The sequence below is a fragment of the Notamacropus eugenii genome, chromosome 6 (assembly GCF_028372415.1).
Source record: "Notamacropus eugenii isolate mMacEug1 chromosome 6, mMacEug1.pri_v2, whole genome shotgun sequence".
Taxonomy (NCBI): Eukaryota; Metazoa; Chordata; class Mammalia; order Diprotodontia; family Macropodidae; genus Notamacropus; species Notamacropus eugenii.
The window spans coordinates 121,905,580-121,930,063 of NC_092877.1; the positions used below are offsets into that span (position 1 = coordinate 121,905,580).

The 24,484-nt window shown below is 39.3% G+C and overlaps 1 protein-coding gene and 1 long non-coding RNA gene across 7 annotated transcripts in view; one reads left to right on the plus strand and one right to left on the minus strand.

Annotated features, from left to right (window-relative positions):
- The window catches only part of LOC140511750 (UDP-glucuronosyltransferase 2A2-like), a 49,290-nt gene that overhangs the window by 1,825 nt on the left and 22,981 nt on the right, over positions 1-24,484 (plus strand). Inside the window, exon 1 of one of the 5 annotated variants that reach the window (XM_072620933.1) lies at positions 6,413-7,066. The exons of 1 other annotated variant lie outside the window; for it this stretch is intronic. In XM_072620933.1, coding sequence (XP_072477034.1) covers positions 6,679-7,066 — 388 coding nt within the window. In that variant the 5' untranslated portion in view covers positions 6,413-6,678. Of the gene's footprint in view, positions 1-6,412; positions 7,067-21,708; positions 22,496-24,484 lie in introns of those variants that run through there. 3 more of the 5 variants (XM_072620937.1, XM_072620938.1, XM_072620932.1) reach the window with 3 other exon arrangements.
- Positions 1,870-24,249, minus strand: LOC140511756 (uncharacterized). Of its 2 annotated transcripts, none has more exons than XR_011969662.1 (4): positions 23,987-24,249; positions 18,394-18,476; positions 14,411-17,130; positions 1,870-2,016 (listed from the first exon to the last, which is right to left on the minus strand). It is a non-coding gene; the product is annotated as an uncharacterized lncRNA (long non-coding RNA). The 2 variants fall into 2 exon arrangements; XR_011969661.1 differs by having other exon boundaries at positions 1,870-3,946.

The window sequence follows — 24,484 nt, forward strand, 5'->3', positions numbered from 1 at the left end:
TGGCAAGAATGGTGACTATCTTCTTCATAAGGATTGTTCCCTTCAGTGAAGGCTGGGAGAGTAGGGGGAGCAGACTGGAAGCAGTACCAGTGATCTCAGAGGCAGGGGTTTCTGCTAATTCTGGGACTCTTGGTCTCACAGTCCTAGGCTGCCTCCCTCATAAGCTGAGGGGAAGTGGTAGTCAATGGGAAAACAGGTTTACTTACCTGCCATGGCCTCACCCTCTCTCAAAGTTCCTGGCTTCTTCAGCTAAATTGCTTGTCTGCCTTGTCAATGTCATTTAGTTTTCCAAAGAAAAGCTCTCCTTATTCTAGATGCTATTGTTAAAAACTAGTTAATCGTGTTAAGGTTGTTTTCTTTTACATTTGGGTTTTGGAATAGGCATTGAAGCAACACATGTTGAGTTTTCTTTGTACATCTGGGGCTATACTTTTAATCAATCAATCATAATCAATATAATTATAAATCCTTGTGTTTGCCATTCTCCTTGTGGACAACCCCCTTTGCCTTGATCTGAGTGGGTTCAGTGCACAGCTGTTTTTACTAGATTAATACAAATGCCTAACTGTAGTTGAATCTGTGGCATACAGCCATTCCAGAACTTAACTGTTAATGTCAAGGGTGATCGGAGGCAGATTATTTAACTTATGTTTTAGAATTTATCTCAGAGATTTTTTTTAGCAGACTACTTTAAAAAATGAATTATAGTTACTTTGAAAATCTGTAAGAAGTAAAATAAAAGAGGTACTAATCATATTCCCCTGCACATATTACTTCGACATTTAGCAGCAGTAACTTTCTAAATGAATGACTTTGTGATAAATCTGCCATCTTGCCAAAGGAAGAAATTAATAGGCCACAGGAAAGGAACTTACTGTATCCTAATGCAGTTTAATAAAGAATACTCTTTACAGCAAGAGGGCGGCATACGGAAAAAGCAATAAGATGAGATGCTATTTAGACTTGTTTCACATTGGCCCTTGATCAGATATCTGGGTACAGCAGAGACTTGTTATCTATGACATGTTATTGGGGAGGAGGGAAAAGTCTAAGAAGGATAATGGGGCTGAAACCTTTGGGCAAGTTATTTAGCCTATCTGGGACTCACTTTGCTCAGCTGTAAAATATGGGCACTGAAAGAGATGATCTTTAACATTCCTTCAGGCTCCTATAATTGAACGCTAAGACAGAGATAAGTATAGGAAGATGCCAGCATGAGCTGATCTCAAGGAGAACTGAAGATTCTAGAAGATCTTACAGAACAAAATGCAGAGCAAATCATCCAGAGAAAACATTATTTCTAGGGACAGAACCCAGAGGGAGAGTGGCTAAGATTTCAGGGAAGGTGGTAGCAAAGATTATATCATAAACCAAAGAGAATGAATCTAGATGCCACATATGAAGTATGTTCCCTCCAATTGCATATCATCTGTGAATAAAATTTAAAGGATAAACTTACTGATTAACATTGAAATTATGGGAGAAACCCCTTCCCTCCAAGTGCCAGTCTCATTAATAACAGGTTGTCTTGGAGTTGACCTTCAACTACTGAGATTTTCTTCAGAATATATTTAGGAACACTCCTGTACATGTCTAGAGAGGTTAGGGAAGAGAAAACCAGAGAGCTGGGAAAAGACCAAAGCCAGAGGGGAGTTCTTTGATAGAAATACCTTTCTCCTTCTGAGTCTTTGGTAGGAGAGAGAAAGAGAATTGTCGATCTTTGGAAGACACAAGACAAGAAAATGGGCTGTTGCTGTACTTGATGATTGTCTTTCTTTCTTGCCGTGCTGCCATTGGAAAACCAAGAGAGGATGCAGATCAGAAACTATTCCATCATTAAAAATTTTTATCTTAATAAAGCAAAGAATCTCTTATCAGGGTCCTTTAATTTTTCAAAAGTTGAGAAAGGGCAGCAAGAATCCAAAAAAATTCATGTCAGTTCATACAACTGTGTAAAGAACTCTAAATCACAACTGGTCTCCAGGAGGCAAAGGGTCTAGGTGGGATTGATAATGCCTGAAATTTAGAGAAAGAGAAGAGAAATAAGTCGAACAGTAATTAATCACAGTTGATTTTAAAGAGAGAAAGTACTTAACTTTTACCCCTAAACCAGGTGAGTGTGGGGCACAGTAGAAAGTTGGGGGAAAATACAACTGGAGAAGTCTCACCTCCAAGAATCCTTCTTAGATTAATTCAGGCTACACTGAATTCATTTCCCTCTGAGTTGTAGGATTTGTTTGTCTTGATCATTATTTGTGTACTTGGGGGGTTATTTAGTTCATTCCATGTGTCTCTTGTGCAACCACTACAGTCCTTGTAGGCAGAAGTAATGTGTGGGACCTTGAGTTTCAAGCAGCTAAGTGGCACAGTAGATGAGGGTGCTTGGCTTAGATTCAGGACGACCTGAGTTCAAATCCAGCCTTGGACCCTTAGGAGCTCTCTGATCCTGGGCAAGTCACTTAACTTCTGTCTTCCTCAGTTTCCTCATCCATAAGATGGAGATAGCAAGAGCACCTACCTCATTGCATGTTATTGTTGAAGATCAAATGGGATAATGATTGTAAAATACTTAGGCAGTCTCTGGTATAAATTGGGGTTTTAAAAGATGTTCTTTTTCCCAAGGAAATAGTGTTGTGCTAACAGGAATTGTTCTTCTAGGTTAAATATTTCCTGAATTGAACTGATTTCACTCAGAGTTCTTGAAAAAAAGAATACTAAAGCAATATAAAAGGTTTGGCAAAATAATAGGGAAGTTTAAACTGAACATAAAACTGCTTTTCCTACTTTGTGGTATTGAAAAAGTCAGATCCCATGGAAAATCCCTTCTCATCCTCTCAGTTATTATTAATGTCTACAATCCTTCCCTTAAATTACTTTGCATTTTGTGGATATAATAACCATATGTGTGCATATACATGTATCTATGTTTATATATATATAAACATATTATAATATATATTATTTTTGTTCATTTCATGCCCAACTCTTTTGGACCTGGTAGACCAAAACACAACAGTGTTGTCCATGAATTTTTCGTGGGGAAGATACTGGAGTGATTTGCTGTTTCCTTCTCCAGGGCATTAAGCCCAATAGGTTAAGTGACTTACCATGGGGCACTCAGCTAGAAAGTATCTGAGGCTATATTTGAACTCAGTTCTTCCTGCTCCAGGCCCAGTGTTCTATCCAGTGAGCCATCTAGCTCACTCTATAATATATGTTACATGTACACATACACACACGTGTATACCTATTCAATATAAAATATATATTATATTGTATATAATATGTAATGTATATAATATATTCCATATTTATTCCCCAATGCATACATATACATGTATGCATTACTTACAACATCATTTTTTCCCCATAGTGGAATATCAGGTACTTGACTTTGTTTTAAAATGTAACTGTAATACACATTCTCATTGTCCTCATCACCTGAAGGTCAGGTGTATTAGCTTTTATTTCTTCGCCAGTGTTTTCCAGTATTGTTAAAGGGATTGAAAAGTTATCCATGTTCTTGGCAAGTGATACTAGCCCTCACCAATGTGGTTCACTCAATTTCAAGAGATGTCCCTTGTATCCCAGTTCCACTAGCTACAAATAGATTACCTTTGACACAGAAATATTTACTCTGAAAAGTGTAATCCCAAATATACAAACTTAAAGCCCAATTCATAGGAAGCATAATTGTCTATGTGTATTGCCTCAGTCTCTTGGGAGGGGAAGGTGATTAGGTTCATAATTTAGCTCAGCTGCTGTAGAACATGATCCATTTCCAAGTCCAAAATCTCCCTAGACTCAGGTCCCAGGCATTCTGGCTTCTCAGGGATTCCATGCTGGCCCCAGTGGCTGCACTGCACCACCCTGCCTGAAGTTCTGGTACCAAGAGCACCATAGCTTAAACTTCTGGATTCAAGGGGATCACCTCCAGCACCTGAAGCTGCAGAGAAACAACACAATCAAGTCCATTTCTGGAGCAGAGGAAAAGAGTAGGATCAAGGGAAGGATTGACCTACCCTTCTCAGGTCATGGTGTCCATTCTAGGTACAATAGATAGGAATCACCAAATAGGGTGAAGCTGTATAGTTGAGGAAAAGAGGGGATGAAGAGGACAAATGGCTCAACTTTGCCAGACTTAAATACATAGATAGTCATTCAAAGGAAGCTATTTCCCCCAATGTGCTAGAGGATTCACCAGGATAGAGCATGGTAGATAAACTGGACATCTTCAAAGACCTCTCTTAAGGGAATTTCACTGTATATTGGAAGTGGGCATGCCCAGAGAAGTCAAGATTCCATAGTATTATCTACATTTTATGGTGTTTTTATGTATTTTGTTAAATATTTTCTAAATACATTTTGAACTGGTTCAGATGACACTTGTTAGTATTGCGAGCCTCATGTGCCCCCCATGTTTTTCTGCCTCTGGTCTACATTGTTGAGCTTGGAAAGGATAGTAACATATAACGTCTTGAAAGATAGAATTGAGTGAAGTTGGGAAGGCTTTAAAAACACATAGAGGAAGGTATATTTTATTTTCAAAGCAAGAAAGACCACTGTCATTTATTGAGTAGGGGAGTAATATACTCAACTCTTTACTTGAGGAAATCAAACATGACCACTGTGTGGGGATGGATTAGAATGGGGAGAGACTTGAAAAAGGAAGATCAATTAGGGTCATTGCAGTTGCTGAGATGAGAGTTGAGGAGGGAATGAGCTAAAATAGTGACTGTGGAAAGAGAAAATTGGTGCAAGAGGATTTGTGAGAAGAGAGAATGGGGAAGATCCAAGAGATTCTATGCAGATTAAAAAAAAAAAGCAAGAAGTGGCAACTGATTGGATATGTAATGGTGACTCCTTGTCATTTTGTAGTACCTAGAAACATCACCTCAACACATTAAGCATGCAACCCAATAGTGAAATTAGAAATATGAACCAATATGAATATTTCCGACATGAGTGACAGTTATTGATACCACCTCATGCCTAGGTGATATCAGATACCTCCTGATAATATTGAAAAGTATCTGAAAGCTCAGTTTGTTTTTCACTTTCACTTAAGAAGCCAAAGGGCAGGAATTTCTGCCAGAACTAGTACTGCTGGAACACGATGTCATTTGGGATGTTTAGAAGAGGCTGTTCCTATTTTTTCAATCATTGAACCTATTATATGGCAGGTGACCGTCAGGTATCCATGAATCCAAGACAGTTCTCGCTGAGGAGAATATCAGACCCTGGTCTGAAAAGTCACAAGGATTGGAGAGCTTGAGGAAATTCTTCCAATATGATATCCAGGAATAGGATTAGGAATTGAACTCCTTCAGGTCCCCAACCACAAGCAACTCAACAAGATCATCTGAGGGATCAATTGGTGTCAAGTAATGAGGAGAAACCCTGTTTTCCAGAGCTAAGACCCAGTGAGCAAGCTGTGCCCTGACCTTGGCATAACACTATTCCTTTACACTTCCCCTCTGGATGATCTCACCCTCTGGCAAAATCATACCTTATTAGTGTATTCCTTTGACTAGCAACAGTTGTTCTCTGAGCTCCGACTAGTTCTGGTCATGAAGCCCTATAATGAAGTAAACTTACCACATTTTAACTTTTTCTCCTCACTATCAGGGCTCCAGTTCACTGTGCAATTAGTGCTATAAGTTGGAAGATCTCCCCACACTGCCTCACTCCCACACCCACACTCCCTTTTATGCAGGGCAGGGACCCAGCACATGTGTCTAATTTCTCTCCTTGCTTGCAAGCTGTTTCCCTCAATTTAAAATCAAACCTCTATTAGATTCTTGAATCTACTGTTTCTAGCCTGCACTATTCAACCCTGTACAGGTTGGAGAAGGGTCCAGTCCAGTTGACACTGGCAGTACTGCCTCAATTTTCTCAACTACTTCTGGGAGGGCAATGCTGGTAAGACAGCTCTTCCTAAAATCTAATGGCAAGGAGATTTAGGGTATATTTCACAACAAAATCTGCATGCTTTTAAAGAAAGAAACATAATTATTCTTTAAATAGTGTTAATATTTAAACCCAGATCAAATTAAGCCCTTTTTGTATAAACCCTGATTGAAGTATCAATAAATAATAGGAACATTAAACTATGTACAATCTGGCTATTTCCATACCAGCTTAGAGTCCTCCATTGACACTATAGGTCTGCCATCTATTATATCCCTGCTTAGACAAGGCCTCTTCATACCACCTTATAAAACTAAAGGTTCCTTTGGTGGGTAAGGAATTTAGAGATCAGTTAAATTTTAACCTTTGTATTGCCATTTGGTGATATAACTAGGAACTCACACTGGACAGAGCCTAGTAGTTCAAATAACCATGAACTCTGAGAAGTGGGTTTCAGCTCTTTTGCTGCTGCAGCTCTGCTGCTTTAGCTATGGGTCCTGTGGGAAGGTCCTGGTGTGGCCTATAGAGCATAGTCACTGGATCAATTTAAGGATCATCCTGGATGAACTGGTACAGAGGGGCCATGAGGTGACTGTATTGACTCCCTCAGCTACTATTTTTGTGGACAGTGTCAATTCATCAGGTTTCCATGCTGAGGTTTTTCCTTCAGTGATAAATCAAGAGGATTTGGTTTCATTTGTGGACAACTTGGTCACACGTTGGATTTATGAGTGGAGAAAACTTTCACCATTAGAGTATGGTGCAGTCATGCAAGAAATGCATTCTATGAATTCAAGGCTGTTAAAACAGCTGTGTGGGAATGTTGTTTTGAACAAAGACCTTGTCAAGAAATTGAAGAAAGCCAAATATGAAGTTGTTCTTGCAGATGCTATATGTCCTTGTGGTGAGCTCATAGCAGAGATACTTGGAATACCCTTTGTCTATAGTCTACACCTCACCTTTGGCTACACTATTGAAAAATACTGTGGAGCACTCCCATCCCCTCCTTCCTATGTGCCTGTACCCTTGACAGTATTGACTGACAAGATGACATTTATGGAGAGGGTGAAAAATGTTCTTTATTTCATTTACTATGACTTCTGGTTTCAGAATTTTGATATGAAGGATTGGGATCAGTTTTATAGTGATGTCTTAGGTAAGTCTTTGGTCCCTTTATGGTTTACATGTCAAACCTGTTCAGTGATTCCTTGAAATCCTTATTTATCTCAGTGTGAATGGAGAGGAATTTAATATCATGAAAAAAAATCAAGTGTTTGATTCTTTTAAAATTATAATCAGATATGGAAAATTTTGTGACAAAATAACTCTCTTGTTCATAAAACGTGAAAACTGCCATCGAATGGCTGTAAAATCGAATTAAGTTTGAATCTTCATTCAGAATAGAAAAGGCAGGAAATATGCATAATGAATCAATGAAATGACTGTAAAAGCATTTATTAAGCACCTATTACATGCCTATTATGCTATGCTCTGTTGCGGGGTCTAAAAAGAAAATCAAGACAGCCGTTTGCCCTCCAGGAGCATTTTAGTTGAGGAGACAGTGCACAGAGTAAGAGGCCTCATTGTCTTAGTGAGATGGAAGGGTGGGGAGTATGGAAGCAAGTGATAATGCCTCCTCTTTGATGTTATTGCCACCAATACAGAACAAATCCATTTCTGATATTGAACCCTCTGACAGCACTTTGGTGATGACCACTTACTTTCTGAGTCCCTTAGTAGCTGTGACCATTGAGGAGGCAGGGATTAGAACTCCTGAAGAAGCAGGCACCAGGTTTGTTGTTATTGAGTCATTTTAATCTTGTCCAACTCTTTTTCACCCTATTTGGAATTTTCTTGGCCAACATGCTAGTGGGGTTTGCCATTTCCTTTTCCAGATCATTGTAGAGATGAGGCAACTGAGATAAACAGGATTAATGACTTGCCCAGGGTCACACAGCTAGGATGTCTGCGGCCACATTTGAACTCAAGAAGATGGAGCTTTCTGACTTCAGGCCTGGCACTCTATCCATTGGGCCACCTACCTGCCTCTCATCATCAGATTGCATCTCCGCAAAATTTTATTTCCTGGACAGTAGCTGTTGGAGCTTGTCTGAAAGGAGGGCTTGTTTCGTGGCATGCATTACTGCTATATGATTTCTTGGACTTCTCTTTCTGTTGGTGGCATCTAAGCTTCTATTGATGTTGAGAGTGGCAAGAATGGTGTATCTTCGTCACAAGGGCTGTTCCCCTCAGGGAAGGCTGGGAGACTGAGGGAGAAGGGACTGGCTAGAAGAAATACCAGTGCTCTAAGAGGCAGGAGATACTGCTAATTCTGGGACTCTTGGTCTCACAATCCTAGGCTGTCCATCATGGGTTGAGGGAAGATGGTGGTCAACTTGAGGAAAATGGGTTTACCTACCTGCCATGGCCTGACCCTCTCTCAAGGTGCCTTGCTGCTTCAGCTAAGCTGGCATGCCTGCCCTGTCAATGGCATTCGGTTTTCCAAAGTAGCAGCTCTCCCTATTCTAGATACTATACCCAGAAACTGTTTTATGTACTAAAGATTTTATGCATATTCTTAATTTGGGTTTTTTAATAGACATTGAGGGAAAGCATGTTGAGTCCCCTTTGTACATCTGGGGAAATATATTTATTCAATATGATTACAAACCCTTGTGTATGACACTCTGTCTATTGTGGATAGCCCCCTTTGCCTAGACCTGAGGATGTTCAGTGCCCAGGTATTTGTACTAGACCAATAGAAATTCCCGGCAATACTTGGATCTGTGGCATCCAACTTTTCTAGATCTTAACTGGTAAGATGAAGGGTAACTGGTGGCAAATTACTTAACTTATGTTCTAGAAGAGACCTCAGAGATAATTTCAGCATCCTACTCCTTTAAAAAATGAGTTAGGATTATTTTAACAATCAGTAAGAAGTAAAAGAAGAGGTATCAATCATATTTCCCTGCCCATATTACTTGTACATTTAACAGCAGTTACCTATTATATGAGTGACTTTGTGATAAACCTACCACCTTGCAAAGGAAACAAATAAATAGGCCACAGGAAAAGAACTTAATGTATCTTAATGCAGTTTAATGCAGAATACTCTTTACAGCTAGAAGACAGTATACAGAACAAACAGTAACATGAGATGCTACTCACACCTGTTTCACATTGACCCCTGATCAGACACCTGGGTACAGCAGAGACTTGTTATCTATGACGTGTTATGGGGGAAGAGGGAAAAGTCTAAGAAGATTAATGGGGCTGAAACCTTTGGGCAAGTTATTTAGCCTATCTGGGACTCACTTTCCTTAGCTGTAAAATAGGGGCACTGGAATAGATGATCTTTAACATTCCTTCAGGCTCCTATAATTGGATGCTAAGACAGAGATAAGTATAGGAAGATGCCAGCATGAGCTGATCTCAAGGAGAACTGAAGATCCAAAAAGAACTTATAGAACAAAATGCAGAGCAAATTATCCAGAGAAAAACGTTACTTCTAGGGACAGAACCCAGAGTGAGAGTGACTAAGATTTCAGGGAAGGTGGTAGCAAAGATTACATCATAAACCAAAGTATATGGACCTAGACCCCACATACGTAAAATGTTCCCTCCAATCACATAATAGCATCTGTGAATAAAATCTAAAAGACGATCTTAAGGTTAACATTGGAATCATGAGAGAAACCCCCTCCCTCCTAGTGCCAAACTCATTAATAACAAGATGTCTTTGAGTTGACCTTCAACTACTGAAATTTTCTTCAGAATATGTTTAGGAACACTCTTGTACATGTGATGGTCTAGAGAGGTTAGGGAAGGTAAAGGAATACTACGAGAGAAAACCAGAAAGTTGGGAAAAGACCAAAGCCAGAGGGGAATTCTTTGATAGAAATACCTTTCTCCTTCTGAGCCTTTGATAGAAGGAAAGAGAGAATTGTAAATCTTTGGAGGACACGACAAGACAAGACATTGGGCTGTTACTGTGCTTGATGATTGTCTTTCTTCCTTGTCCTGCTGCCACTGGAAAACCATGATAGGATGCAGTTCAGAAACTATTCCATTATTTAAGCCTTTTTATTTTTATAAAGCAAAGAATCTCTTGTCAGGGTCCTTTCATTTATCAAAAGTTGAGAAAGGGCAGTAAGATTCCAAAAAACTCGCATCACTTCATGCAAGGGTGTAAAGAAGTCTAAAGTATAAGGCTCAAATCACAACTGGCCTCCAGGAGGCAAAGGTTGTCAGTGAGATTGTTAGTGCCTGAAGTTGAGAGAAAGAAGAAGAGACATCAGACAAGCAGCAATTGATCACAGTTGATTTTAAAGAGAGAAGGTATTTAACTTTTGCCCCTGAACCAAGTGAATGTGGTGTACAGTAGAAAGTTGGGGGAAAAATACAACTGGAGAAGTCTCACCTCCAAGAATCCTTCCTAGATTAATTGAGCCGACAGTGAGTTCATTTCCCTCTGGGGTATAAGATTTATTTGCCTTGATCATTCATTTATAGGTATTATTTATTTACTTACTTGGCTGGTTATTTCATTTATTCCATGTGTCCTTTGTGTAACCACTACAGTCCTTACAGGCAGAAGTAATGTGTGGTACCCTGCATTTCAAGCAGTTAGGTTGCACAATAGGTGAGGGTGCTTGGCTTATATTCAGGAACACCTGAGTTCAAATCCAGCCTTGGACCCTTAGGAGCTCTCTGATCCTGGACAACTCACTTAACTTCTATCTTCCTCAGTTTCCTTATCCATAAAATGGAGGTAGCAAGAGCACCTACCTCATTGTATATTATTGTTGAAGACCAAATCGGATAATAATTGTAAGGTGCTTAGCCAGTCCCTCGTGTAAATTGGGGCTTAAAAAATTATTCTTTTTCCCAAGTATATAGTTTCATACTAAGAGAAATTTTTCTTCTCAATATTGAATTGAATTGATTTAGCTAAGAGTTCTTGAAAAAAGGATGCAAAGGTATTATAAAAGATGTGGCAAAGTAATAGATAAGTTTAAACTGAACATAAAACCACGTTTTCTACTTTGCAGTATTGAAAACATCAGGTCCCATGGAGAATCCCTTCTCACATTCTCAGTTATCACTAATGTCTGCACTCCTACTCTTAAATTACTTTGCATTTTATGTATATAATATCCACATGTGTGTATATACATATACATATATGCATATAAAATACATGTTATAATCTATATTGTTGTTGTTCAGTCATGTCCAACTCTTTGGGACTTGGTAGACCAAAACGTTCCAGTGTTGTCTATGGGTTTTTTTTGGGGGGAAGATACTGAAGTGACTTGCCACTTCCTTCTCCAGGAGATTAAGTCCAGTAGGTTAAGTGACTTACCATGGGGCACTCAGCTAGGAAGTATCTGAGGCTACATTTGAACTCAGGTCTTCCTGACTCCAGGTCCAATGTTCTATCTACTAAGCCATCTAGCTCCCTCTATAATACATATCATATGTACTCACATGTATATACCTGTCTATAATATATATTTCATAATGTATACATATACCTGTATGTATTATTTACACCGTTTGTAGAATATCATGTACTTGACTTTGTTTGAAAATGGATTTGGAACACACACTCTCATCAACCTCACCACCTGAAGGCCAGGGGTATGAGCTTTTCTTTCTTTGCCAGGGTATTCTAGTATTGTTAATGGGATTGAAAAGGTATCCATGCTTTGACAAATGACACTAGTCCTCACCAATGGAGTTCACTCAATTTCAAGACAGGTCCCTTGCATCCCAGTTCCACTACTTACAAATAGATTAGCTTTTGCACGGAAATATTTACTCTGAAAAGTATGATCCAAAATATACCAAATTACACCCCCAACCCATCCAAAGCATAATCCTCTATGTGCAATGCCTTAGTCTCTTGGGTGGGGAAAGTGATTAGGTTCATAGCTTGGCTCAGCTCCTATGGAGGAGGATCCAGTTTGAAGTCCAAAGTCCCCCCAGGACTTGAGTCTCAGTCACTCTGACTTCTCAGGGCTTCCATGCTGGCCCCACTGGCTACACTTTACCACCATGCCTGCAATTCTGGTACCATTGTCACCAAGACCTGGAACCATGGGATCACCTTCAGCACTTGAAGCTGAAGACAAGAAAGAAACTCAGGCCTGTTTCTAAGACAAAGGCAAAAGAGGAGGAACAAGGGAAGTATTGTCCTACCCTTCACAGGTCATGGTGTCCATGCTGGATACAGCAGATAGGAGTCACTAAAAAGGGCAAAACTGAACAGCGGAGGAAAAAAGGGGCTGAAAAGAGCAAATGGCTCCACTTTGCCAGATTTAAATACATAGATAGTCATTCAAAGGAACCTACTCCTCCCATGTGGTAGAGGATTTACCAGGATTAGATCATGTTAGATAAACTGGACATGCTCAAAAGACTTCTCTTAAGGGAATTTCACTGTATGTTGGAACTGGGCATGCCCAGAGAAGCCAAGATTCCATAGTATTATCTGCATTTTGTGATATTTTATTTATTTTATTAAATATTTTCCAAATACATTTTAAACTGGTTCAGATGGCACTTGTTAGTATCATGAGCCTCATGTGCCCATGTTTTTCTGCCTGTGGTCTACATTGTTGAGTGTGGAAAGGACAATAACATATAATGTCTTGAAAGATAGAATTGAGTGAAGTCGTGAGGGCTTTAAAAACACATAGAGGAAGGTATATTTTATTTTCAAAGCAAGAAAGACCACTGTCATTTATTGAGTAGGGGAGTAACATACTCAACTCTTTACTTGAGGAAATCAAACATGATCACTGTGTGGGGATGAATTAGAATGGGGAGAGACTTGAAAAAGGAAGATCAATTAGGGTCATTGCAATTGCTGAGATGAGAGTTGAGGAGGAAATGAGCTAAAATAGTGACTGTGTGGAAAGAGAAAATTGGTGCAAGAGGATTTGTGAGAAGAGAGAATGGGGAAGATTCAAGAGATTCTGTGCAGATTAAAAAAAAAGCAAGATGTGGCAACTGATTGGATATGTGATGGTGACTCCTTGTCATTTTGTAGTACCTAGAAACATCACCTCAACACATTAAGCATGCAACCCAATAGGGATTCTGGTTGAATTGGTTTCAGGGTCTTGGTAAACCCAGTAGAACTAAAAGTATGAGCCAATATTAATATTCCCAACATGAGTGACATCTATAGACACAAACTCATGCATAAGTGAGACCAGATGCCGTTTGTAAATATTGAAAATTATCTGAAAGCTCAGTACATTTTTCACTTTCCCTCACTAAGTCAAATTGCAGGAATTTATGCCAGAACCAGTACTGCTAGAAGAAGAGGTCATTTGGGATGTTTAGAAGAGGCTATTCCCAATTTTTTTCATTCATTGAACCTATTACATGAGAGGTCATAGTCAATTGTCCTTGAATCCAAGACAGTGTGCACTATGATACTCACTGGGGAGAATATTGGATACTGGTCTGAAAAGTCACCAGGACTGGAGAGGTTATGGAAGATCTTTCAACAGAATCTCCAGGAATAGGATCAGGAATTGGAATCCTTCACATCCCAACCACAAGCATCTCAACAAGACCAGCTGAGGGATGAACTGGTGTCATGATATGAGGAGACACCCTGTTTTCCAGATCTAATGCCCAGCAAGCAAACTATTCCCTGAGCTTGACATAACAACAATCCTTTGCACTCATCCTCTGGATGGTCTCATCCTCTGGAAAAATCATACCATATTATTCGTGCATTCCTTTGATTAACACCATTTGTTCTCTGAGTTCAGGCTAGTTCTGGTCATGAAGCCCTGCTAGGAATCACACTGGTCACACTGTAGCTCCTACCCTTCATTATCAGGGCTACAGCTCACTGCAATCATTGGTATAAGTATTGAGAGACCCCAATTGGCATTGGTATAAGTACTGGGCAGACCCCAGCACATGTGTCTAATTTTCCTCCTTTCATGAGAGCTGTTTCCCTCACGTTGAATTAAACCTCTGTGCGATTCCTGACTCTCCTGTTTCTAGACTTCTCTGTCCAGCTCCAGCCATGCACAGGTTGCAGAGGGATCCAGTCCAGCGGACACTGGCAATTGTGGACTCAGTTTTCTCAGGTACTTCTGGGAGGACAATACTAGTAAGGTAGCTAGCTCCTCCTGAAATCTAATGGCAACAAGGTTTAGGATGCATTTCACAATAAAATCTGGGTGTTTTTAAAGAAGGAAAGAATGTGATTATTTAAGTAGTGTTAATATTTAAACCCAGATCAAATTAACTCTTCTATTACAGTCCCTGTTCAAAGTACCAATACATAATAGGGACATTGAACTTTGTACAGTCTGGAAACTTCCATACCACATAAGTATCCTCCACTGAGCCTAAAGTTTTGCCATGTATTGACTCCCTGCTTAGTCATGGCCTCTTTATACCCTGTTATAAAACTTAAGCTTCCCTTGTTGGATAAAGAATTTAGAGATATAAGTTAAATTTTAACCTTTTCATTGGCTTCTTTGGTGATACATCCAAGAAATCTTGATGGAATGAGGGTAGTAGCTGGTAAAGCAGGAATAACCATGAGGTCTGAGAAGTGGGTCTCAGCTCTTTGGCTGCTGCAGCTCTGGGTCCTATGGGAAGGTCCTGGTAGGAACATGTAGTAGAGTTCCTGCTTCAATTTAAAGTCCATCCTGGATGAAGTGGCCGTGGGGTCTGAGAAGTGGAGAAGCAGGAATGAGAGCTCCTGTAGAGGCAGACACCAGTTTTGTTGTTGTTGTTGAGTCATTCAGTCACGTCCAATTCTTTGTGATCCCATTTGGGATTTTCTTGGCCAAGATATGGGTGATTTGCAAATTCCTTCTTCAGCTCATTTTACAGATGAGGAAACTGAGGAGAATAGCATTAATGACTTGCCCAAGGTCCCACAGTTTGTAAGTGTCTGGGATCAGATTTGAACCCAATAATATGAGACTTTGTGACTTCAGGCCTGGCACTCTATCCACTGAGACACCTACCTGCCCCTCATCACCAGCTTGCACCACAGAAATTGATTTCCTGGACAGTGGTTGTTGGAGCTGGTGTGGCATACATTCCTATTCTGATGTCTTAGACTTCTCTGTGTGTTGATGGCAATTAAGCTTCCATTGATTCTGATGATGGCAAGCATGTTGGGTATCTTCTTCACAGGGGTTGTTCCCCTCAGGGAAAGCTGAGAGTCAGGGCTGGAGGCAAGAGTGGAGGTACTACCAGTGCTCTCAAAGGCAGGGGATGCTGCTAATCCTGGGACTCTTGGTCTCTCAGTCCTAGGCTGTTTCCATCCTGGGCTGAGGAGAGGTGGTGGTCACGGTGGAGGTGATAAGTTTACCTACATGCCCATGCCCTAGTCCTCTCTCAAAGTTCTTTGCTGCTTCAGCTAAACTGGCTTGCCAGCCTTGTTGAGGGCATTTGGTTTTCCAAAGGAAAAGTTCTACTTATTCTAGGTGCTATTTCCGGAAACTGTTTAATCTAGTTAAGGTTTGGTTTTGCTTTTTGTGTTTAATTTGGTTTTTTTAATAGACATGGAAGTAAAGCGTATTGAGTCCTTTTTGTACATCTGGGGCAAAACATTGAATCAATATAATGACAATACCCTTGTGTTTGTCATTCTCCCCACTGTGGACAACCCCCTTTGCCTTGATCTGAGGATGTTCAGTGCACAGGTATTTGTAATAGACCGTTAGAAATGCCTAGCAGTAGTTGGATCTGTGGCATCCAGCAGTTCTGGGCCTTAACTGCTATGGTCAAGCTTGATTGGAGGCTAGAAACAAGGGGAATTGGAGGAGAATTACTTAACTTTTGTTCTAGAAGCTACCTGAGAGATTGTGTTATCACCCTACTCATTTAAAAAAATGAGTTGGAGTTACTTTGAGAATCTGCAAAAAGTAAAGTAAACGTGGTTTTAATCACATTCCACTTCTACATTTAGCAGCAGTTACCTTCTAAATGAATGACTTTGTGATAAACCTACCACCTTGCCAAGAGAACAAACAAATAAGCCATAGGGAAAGAAGTTAAGGTATCCTAATGCAGTTTGATAAAGAATACTCTTTACAACTAGAAGACAGCATACAGAACATGCGATAAGATGAGATGCTACTCAGACCTGTTTCACACTGGCCTTCCATCAGATATCTGAGTACAGCACAGACTTGTTGTCTATGACATGTTGTTGGGGAAGAAGGAAAAGTCTAAGATGAATAATGGGGCTGAAACCTGCGGGCAAGTTATTTAAGCCTCAGTTTCCTTAGCTGAAAAATGAGGGCCCTGAACATATTTCCACACTGTCATCCTCCAATGACACTAAAGCTATGCTATCTATTGACTCCTTGCATGAAGTTTCCTTATTTGGATAAAGAATTTAGAGATATCAGTTAATATTTTTTGATTCCTTTGGTGATAGCACCAGGAATTCATGATGGAATAAATTTAGTAGGGGATAAAACAGGGATAACCTTGAGGTCTAAGTGGGTTTCAGTTCTTTTGCTGCTGCAGCTCTGTTACTTTAGCTGTGGTTCTTGTGGGAAGGTTCTGGTATGGCCTATGGAGTATAGTCACTGGATCACTTTAAAGACCATCCTGGATCAGCTGGTACAGAGGAGCCATGAGGTGACTGTGCTGACACCCTCAGCTATTATTTCTGTTGAGCCTGGTAATTCATCAGGTTTCTATGCTGAGGTTTTTCCTTCAGCGAAAAATCAAGAGGATTTGGCTTCATTATTAGTTGTCAATGTTCAGCATTAAAATATGGTTCAGCCATGCAAGAAATGCTTTGGAAGAGTTCAAGGCTTATGAAACAGTATTGTGAGAACGTTGTTGTGATCAAAGACCTTATGAGGACATGGAAGAAGACGAAATATGGAGTTATTCTTGCAGATGTTATGTGTTCTTGTGCTGAGTTCGTAGTAGAGAGTCTTAGAATACTCTTTGTCTGCAATCTGTGCTTCAGTATAGGCAATACCATTGAAAAATACTGTGGAGGTCTCCTATCCACTCCATCCTATGTACTTGTAGCCTTAACATTGTTGACTGACAAGATGATATTTATGGAACAGATGAAAAATTTGCTTTTCTTCATTTAGTTTCAGAATTTTGATGTGAAGGATTGGGATCCGTTTTACAGTGATGTGTTAGGTAAGCCCGTGGCCTAGTTTCCGTGTCAAACCTGGTCAATGATTGCCTGACCTATGTGAAAGAGTAGAAGTTTAATGTTGTGAGGAGTTATATTGGTCAGCAGCAGTCAGATACAGAAAATTTGTGTCAAAATGACGTTGCTTTCCCTGAAATGTATGTAACTGAGGTATACTTTTGCTTCACAACGTATAATTTGAATCCATACAAGACAGAAAAAAAGCAGATTTACATGAATGACACAGGAAAGGGTTTCTAAAGTCTGATTTCCTGTAGTTCTGGATGATGTTTCCAGAACCTACTTATTCTCCTTAGGTTGATTGTTAGCAAAGTTTATTGACTTGTTTAATGCATAGTGACCCTGTTTTAGGAGACTATTGACCCTGTTTTGTTTATCCATGTGGAAATGTGTTTAAGCAATGTGATCGCAAATATTTGTGTTGACATGTTCCCTTTTCCCTTACCAGCACAAGTCCATTGCATAGTGGACAACCAAGATTTTGGCACAAATGCCTTTTTCACATCTCACCCCTTATACGTTTTAGTTATGATTATTTTGGCAATCTAAAAGAATTAACTGAAAAAGTGAAATATGTTTTCCTACCTATATTTCTTCCTACAGTAACCTAGAGTTACCCTTTAAATTAGAGATTCTTAACCATTCTTAATCATTCTTAACCATTTGTGTCATAGATTCTTTGAAAATCTTGTGCAAAACATGGAGTTCTCAGAATGATTTTGTTACTGCTTTTAAATTCATACTTGAAGGAAATACTAAATTTCAGTTAGAGATTAGTAAAATAAAGATGCATTTTTCCCCATCCAAGTTCACAGACCATCCCCATGAAATAAATCTGTTTCTGGAACAGTGGGGATGCAAGAATCCCAGGTTAAGAACTCCTACTCTAAATGAATGATTTTGAGGTAGTCAGGTGCAGTAGGGTAGATCCCTGACTCTTAGAGTCATGAAAACCTGAGCTCAAATCTGGCCTTGGGCAATTATTAGAAACTTAACCTCTCTCTGCCTCAGTTTCCTCAATTGTAAAATGAGGATAATAATACCACCTGCCTTGGAGGATCATTGTGAGGATCAGATGACATAATATTCGTAAAGCTTGTAGTATAGTGTTTATTCTACTTATTCTGACCATAAAAAGGAATAATAGTAATAATAAATAACATCTAATATAGCACCTACTATGTGCCAGGCCCTGTGCTAAATACTTCACGGATATTATCTCATTTTTCCCTTGCATTGACCCTGAAAGGTATTTTACAGATTAGGAAACTGAGGTAACTGGAGGTTAAATGACTTACCCAAGTTCACACAGCTAGTAATTTTCTGAGGTTTCCTTCAAATATAAGTCTGATGACTCCAGTCCTGTGCTACTCAGCTGTCCCTAAGAAAAGAAACTGGTCATAGGCTCATAATTTAACATGAGCTAATAAGGATTTCTAAAGAATATTCTTTGCAATGAGGAGAGTTGTTAGAGAAGAGGAGATAATTTTAGCTGCTCCTCAGGCCATCTCAGTTGTGCTCTCTACTGCATCTATCTGGCTTTATTTGTGTGACGTGTTTTGTATTGGTGTTCATATAGTCCCTGGGTTGGTTTTGGCAGGTAGACTCTCAAATATCCTATAGTGTCTACAGTAACTTTAAATGGAATTTCTCATTCTATCTCATACTGTTGCACTTTGTTGGTGATATATGGAAATGCAGGTGATTTCTGTGGGTTTATTTTGTATCCTGCAACTTTGCTGAAGTTGTTTATTATTTCAAATAGTTTCTTACTTGATTCTCTAATTAGATCATCATACCCTCTGCAAAGAGTGGTAACTTAATTTCTTCTTTGCTATTCTCACTCCTTCAATTTCTTTTTTTCTCTCATTGGTAAAGTTAATGTTTCTAGTTCCATATTGAACAGCAGTGGTGATAATGAGCACCCTTGTTTCACCCCCATCTTATTGGAAATGCCTCTTTGAGAGTTCTCTTGCAACAAGCAGTACAGATTCATTTAGTTTGGTTGTGGAAGGACTGAAGTTGCAAATAAAAATAAATGTAATTAGCAAACGTATCCACATACTGATATATGGGCATATACATGTACATATATCCTGATGTGGATGCGTTTGCTATTTAGGAAGTATATGTATATGTTTATGTGCATGTGGGTCAGAAAATCTTAATAAAGTTTTAAGCTATTAAAATTTAAAACCTGAGTTTTAAACTATCAAAGCTTAAACCTACATTAAGATTTTTGAAGCACTCAGTATTTTTGGATATATTTGTTATTTCGGATACATGTTGATTTGTTAATGCGTATATATGTCTGCTACTTAGAGTTTTAGAGGACATCTATATATACATCCATATGTGTAAAGGATATGTGTGTATAATATGTACGCATAGAATTGTACATAGGATATGTTTTATGTGTATACATGTAGCTGTTGGCATGTGGGTAAGAGGTACAGAAGTACACATTGGATGTTGTGGAAATATTTTGTAGCACTTGAGGTTTATAACAAGCGTGTCATCAAAAACTCATTTTCCCAAAAATGTAATCCTTAGAAATATTTCCTTCCTAAGATCATACTTTTAATTGTTAAAGTGTCCTAAGTATCTCCATCCAATATTGTTTCCACAACTTTCACAGGAGTAGTTAGTTCATGATTTCCAGGACATCTATGGAGAATTAGCAAGTTCCTGAGTCTAATGTGTGTACTGGGGGAAAGGGAATAACTGAAGCTAGAGATTACTTCCCTTAAAAGGATGTACTTCAGGATGTACTGCAGATTTTCAAAGGCTTGGGCAATACCTGCAAAAAGTATGGGGATAGTCTAAGACATGTAACTTCACCAGTATAGGAAATTCCAGGAAACTCCCTCTAGCAATGCACCTTCTCTACAACTTAAAGAGTTCAGGTCACCTAGAACAAAGTGACATCTAGCTGAAGCACCTTGAAACATGCAGGCTGTGTGTGCTAAAGAAGGGGCTTGAGAATACGGATTGCTATCTTCAAGGCTGACTCTCTCTATAACACTACCTACACAGTAAACTAGGAAAACTTGGCACTGGTCAGTTCTCAAAAACCAGGAAAAAGAATGAGAAGATGATTCTACAAGTTACAAAGTCAGGTTGTCCTGATTATTGTTTAGAGATCTATGAGAAAATATGGAAAATATGACTACAGCCTTCTAGGTCCTTGGGTGGAGTGTTTTGACGCTGTACAAGTTTTGCATAGCAAATCCTTGTATTAGGGGAATTTGTTCTTTAAAGTTTGGATTTAGTCAGAGGGCAGAACTTGAGGATGTAGAGGGCCACAAGTGGCCTTGAAACCCCAGGTTCCCCATTCGTGGATAAGGATTTTGGAGTGAGAATCACTACAAAAAAAGGGAAAAGAAAATTTCTGCTTGATGGAAGAAGTATAGACTAAAAATTTCATAAGCTTTGGTGTTGGGCACGTTAGTTGACAACCCAGAGCATGGTTCTCAAAATAGAATTTTTTTTTATTGCATTCTTTAAGTATTCATTGCAGATCTTCAATTCTATAACTACTATACTGCCACCTACAACTCATAAAGAGAAGGTGTGGAATAGTTCTACCAACTACTTAAGGCCATTCTATGTGTACATGCATTAGTAGTACGTTCCTTTCAGACTCCTTGTCATTTTGTAGTACCTACAAAACATGACTCCAGTTCCTTAGGGATGCTGCCCTAAAAGGGTGCTAATGATGTATTAGCTCCAGTAAAGGGGTGGGCAGACCCAGTGGCACAAGAAATGTGAGCCAGTATGAGTGATTCCAACAAAGTGAGGAACTACTACAGAGAGCACTCTATGGGTGAGGAGAGATGCCCTTTGGAATAATGGAAAGTCATCTGAAAACACAGTGAGATAAAGTCATATTTCAAACATTTTTGGCTGAATATCAAGTAAAGCTAGAACAGGAGATGATTATTAATGAGGTTACCTGGGATGTTAGAAAGAGGCTGTTCTCAAATATTAGATACCAGGTCACAGTCCATGAACTGAAGTTAATGATGATCAAGGGAATAATGTCATTCCCGGGTCTTAAAGGCCACAAGGTTTGAAGCAATAGAGAAAGAGTTTACAACAAGAGCTCTCTCAATGAGATCTGAAATTGGCCTTTGCTGGGCTACAACCCCCTCAAACCCAGTAACAACTACAGGAGGATGTCTTAAAAATTCATCAACAGTTTTTTTCTGGCATAGCAAGGAACATATGCTAGTCCCCATCTGGACATTCAAGGACAAAGACAATAAAGATAACTTCACCACTCGTGCAAATCCACTATGAAATCTGTACCTATAGAAGAAAAAGTAAAAGGAAATGGAGTTATCTTTTAAAACCTAAATAAAACCATTCCACAGACTCTGAAGAAAACTCTTGATTAGAGTGGCAACATAGAAGGTGAATGTTTAACTTTGTTTGGAATGAAGACTTTTGTACAATTAGCTAAATGTCCTCCTTTGGCACTAAAGTTCATGCCATGCATTGACCTCTTGCCAAATCTGCTTTTCTTTTCCACCTGTAACTATGATTAAAGATTTTCTTTTTGGTTAAGGACTTCACAAATCCCAATTACATTTTAACTTCCTTGCCAGTTCCTTTCATGATATAACCCATAGCACCTGATAGGGGGAATCCAGTGATTCCGTAAAAGGACCACCATGAAATCTGAGAAGTGGGCTGCAGCTCTTTTGCTGCTGCAGTTGTGTTGCTTTACTTGTGGGTTCTGTGGAAAAGTTCTTGTGTGGCCTATGGAATATAGTCATTGGATAAATATGAAGGCAATCTTGGATGAGCTGGCACAGAGGGGCCATGAGGTGACTGTCCTGACATCTACGGCTTCCATTCTTATTGCTTCTAACAAAACATCTCTTCTCAGCTTTGAGGTGTATCCTGTGTCATTCACTAAAGAAGATGTTGTTACTTATTTTGATAAATGGATTAAGGAATGGGTGTATGAGATGTCAAGACTTTCCCCTTGGGAGTATGCTAAAAAGATGCAAGATATACTTTTTGAATATTCAAAAGTTTTCAAACAGCTTTGTGAGAGTGTTGTTGTGAACAGGAAGCTTATGAAGACACTGAAGGAAGCCAGATATGACGTTGTTGTTTCAGATGCTTTTGGTCCTTGTGCTGAGCTCATAGCTGAGGTCCTTGGAATACCTGTTGTCTATACTCTTCGGTTCACTACTGGCAATACATATGAAAAATACTGTGGAGGACTCCCTTCCCCCCCTTCCTATGTGCCTGTGGTCTTGTCAGAATTGACTGACAAGATGACATTCATGAAGAGGGTGAAAAATATGCTTTTCTTCCTTTATTATGACTTTTGGTTTCAGAATTTTGATGTTAAGGATTGGGATCAGTTTTACAGTGATGTGTTAGGTAAGGCTGGGGTTCCTTCATGGTTTCCATGTCAGGAGTACACAGCCACTCCACCATTTTTTATATTTGTCTGAAGGTAAATGGGTTGGTGTTTAAAGTTATGAGGATTCTTTGTTTACTTACTGCTAATAAGAAATGTTATTTGTCTTTAACAGTGTGACTTGGTTAACTATGAAATATAGGCTATTGCCCTATTATTGATAGTAGGTAAGCAAAAATTTGAATTTTTAAAGCAGACAAATAGGTTCATTGATATTGGCTAAATACCATTATTTGGGAGATGAGAGTGTTTTTTTTTTAAATTTGATATTGCATGTTCAATATATGTGGCCTAAGGTGAAGGTACATTGGCCACTAAGGAGCCAGTGCTTTAGCTGATTGGCATGGAAACTTTTACCTTTCCAATTTTTAACACTCTCAGGCAGCACCTTCACAACGGATGGTGATAGTGGCAGGAATTGTGACTTCACTAGTATAAGAAACTCTAGGAAATCCTCTCTAGCAATGACTTTTCTCTGCACCTGAAAGAGTTCATGTATCCTAGAAAAAAAGTGACTTCTAGGCTGAAGCAGCCTTGAATGTGAAGCCTGTATGCCAGAGGAGAGGCTTGACCATAGGGCTTCCTATCTCTCCATACCATGTCATACTGCCTACATGTTAATGAAGAAAATTTGCATATGTCAGTCCTCAAAACCAGGATAAATAATGAGAAAATGATTCCACAAGTTACAATGTCAGGTTGTCTTGACTCTTGTTTAGCGTTCTATGCAAAAATACTTCCCAACCAGTTGGTAAAGTATGAGGGCTTTTGAAGGCTATGAATTTAGGAGAGATTCCTTACCTGGGAGAAGCCAATGGCTCACCTTTCCTACCTAGAGGATCATATCAGAATGGAAAAAGAATCACCATCAAACAGGAAAAAGAAAATTACTGCTTGGTAGAAGAAGTATAGACACAGAATTTCATAAGCTTTGATACAGGACATGATAGTTGACTACCCAGAACATGACTCTCAAAGTAGAACTTTCTTTTTTGTAACCCACCCTTTACGTATTTTTTGGCAGATCTTCAATTCTAAAAGTGCCATACTTCCACCTACAATTCAAAAGCACAAGTTGTGGAATGGTTCCACCAACTACTTAAGGCCGTTCTGTTCGTGAATTAGTAGAATGTCCCTTTCACACTCCCTGTCATTTTGTAGTACCTACAAAACATGACTCAGTTCTAGGGATGCAGCCCAAAAGGGATACCTGTTGTATTAGCTCCAGTGAAAGGTTGGGCAGGCCCTGTGGAACCAGGAAATATGACCTAGTAGGAATGTTTCCACCAATGTGAGGAACAACTACAGAGACCACCCTATGGGTGAGGAGAGATGCCCATTAGAATCATGAAGAGTCAACTGAAATCACAGTGAGTCAAGGCAAACTTGCAAACATTACTTTCAGAACATCAAGTACAGCTGCAATGAGAGAATATTATTAATTAGATTACCTGGATTGTTAGGAAGAGGCTATTCCCAAATATTAGATACCAGGTCCATGAACTCAAGCCCATGCTGATCAAGGGAACACTGTCAGGCCCAGGTCTTAAAGGCTGCAAGGTGTGAAACATTACAGAAAGAGTGTCCAATGAGAGTTCCCCAAATGAGATCTGAAATTGGTCTGCACTGGGTCCCAACCCCCTCTAACCAAATAATAACTACAGAAGGATTTCTTAAAAAGTCATCACCACTTTTTCTTTGCCATGGCAAAGAGCCCATGCTCGTCAGTTATTCCATGTGGGTATTCAGTGACAAAGGTAATGACGACAGCCTGACCATTCATAAACTTTCGCTAAAAAATCTGCACTTGTAAAAAAAATAAATGGGTTATCTTTTAAAACCTGAGTAGGTAGAATCATTCCACAGTCCATGAAGAATCTTCTGGATGAGACTGGCAACACAGGAGGTGAAAGTTCAACTTCGGAATGCACTTTTGTGCAGTTAGCTAA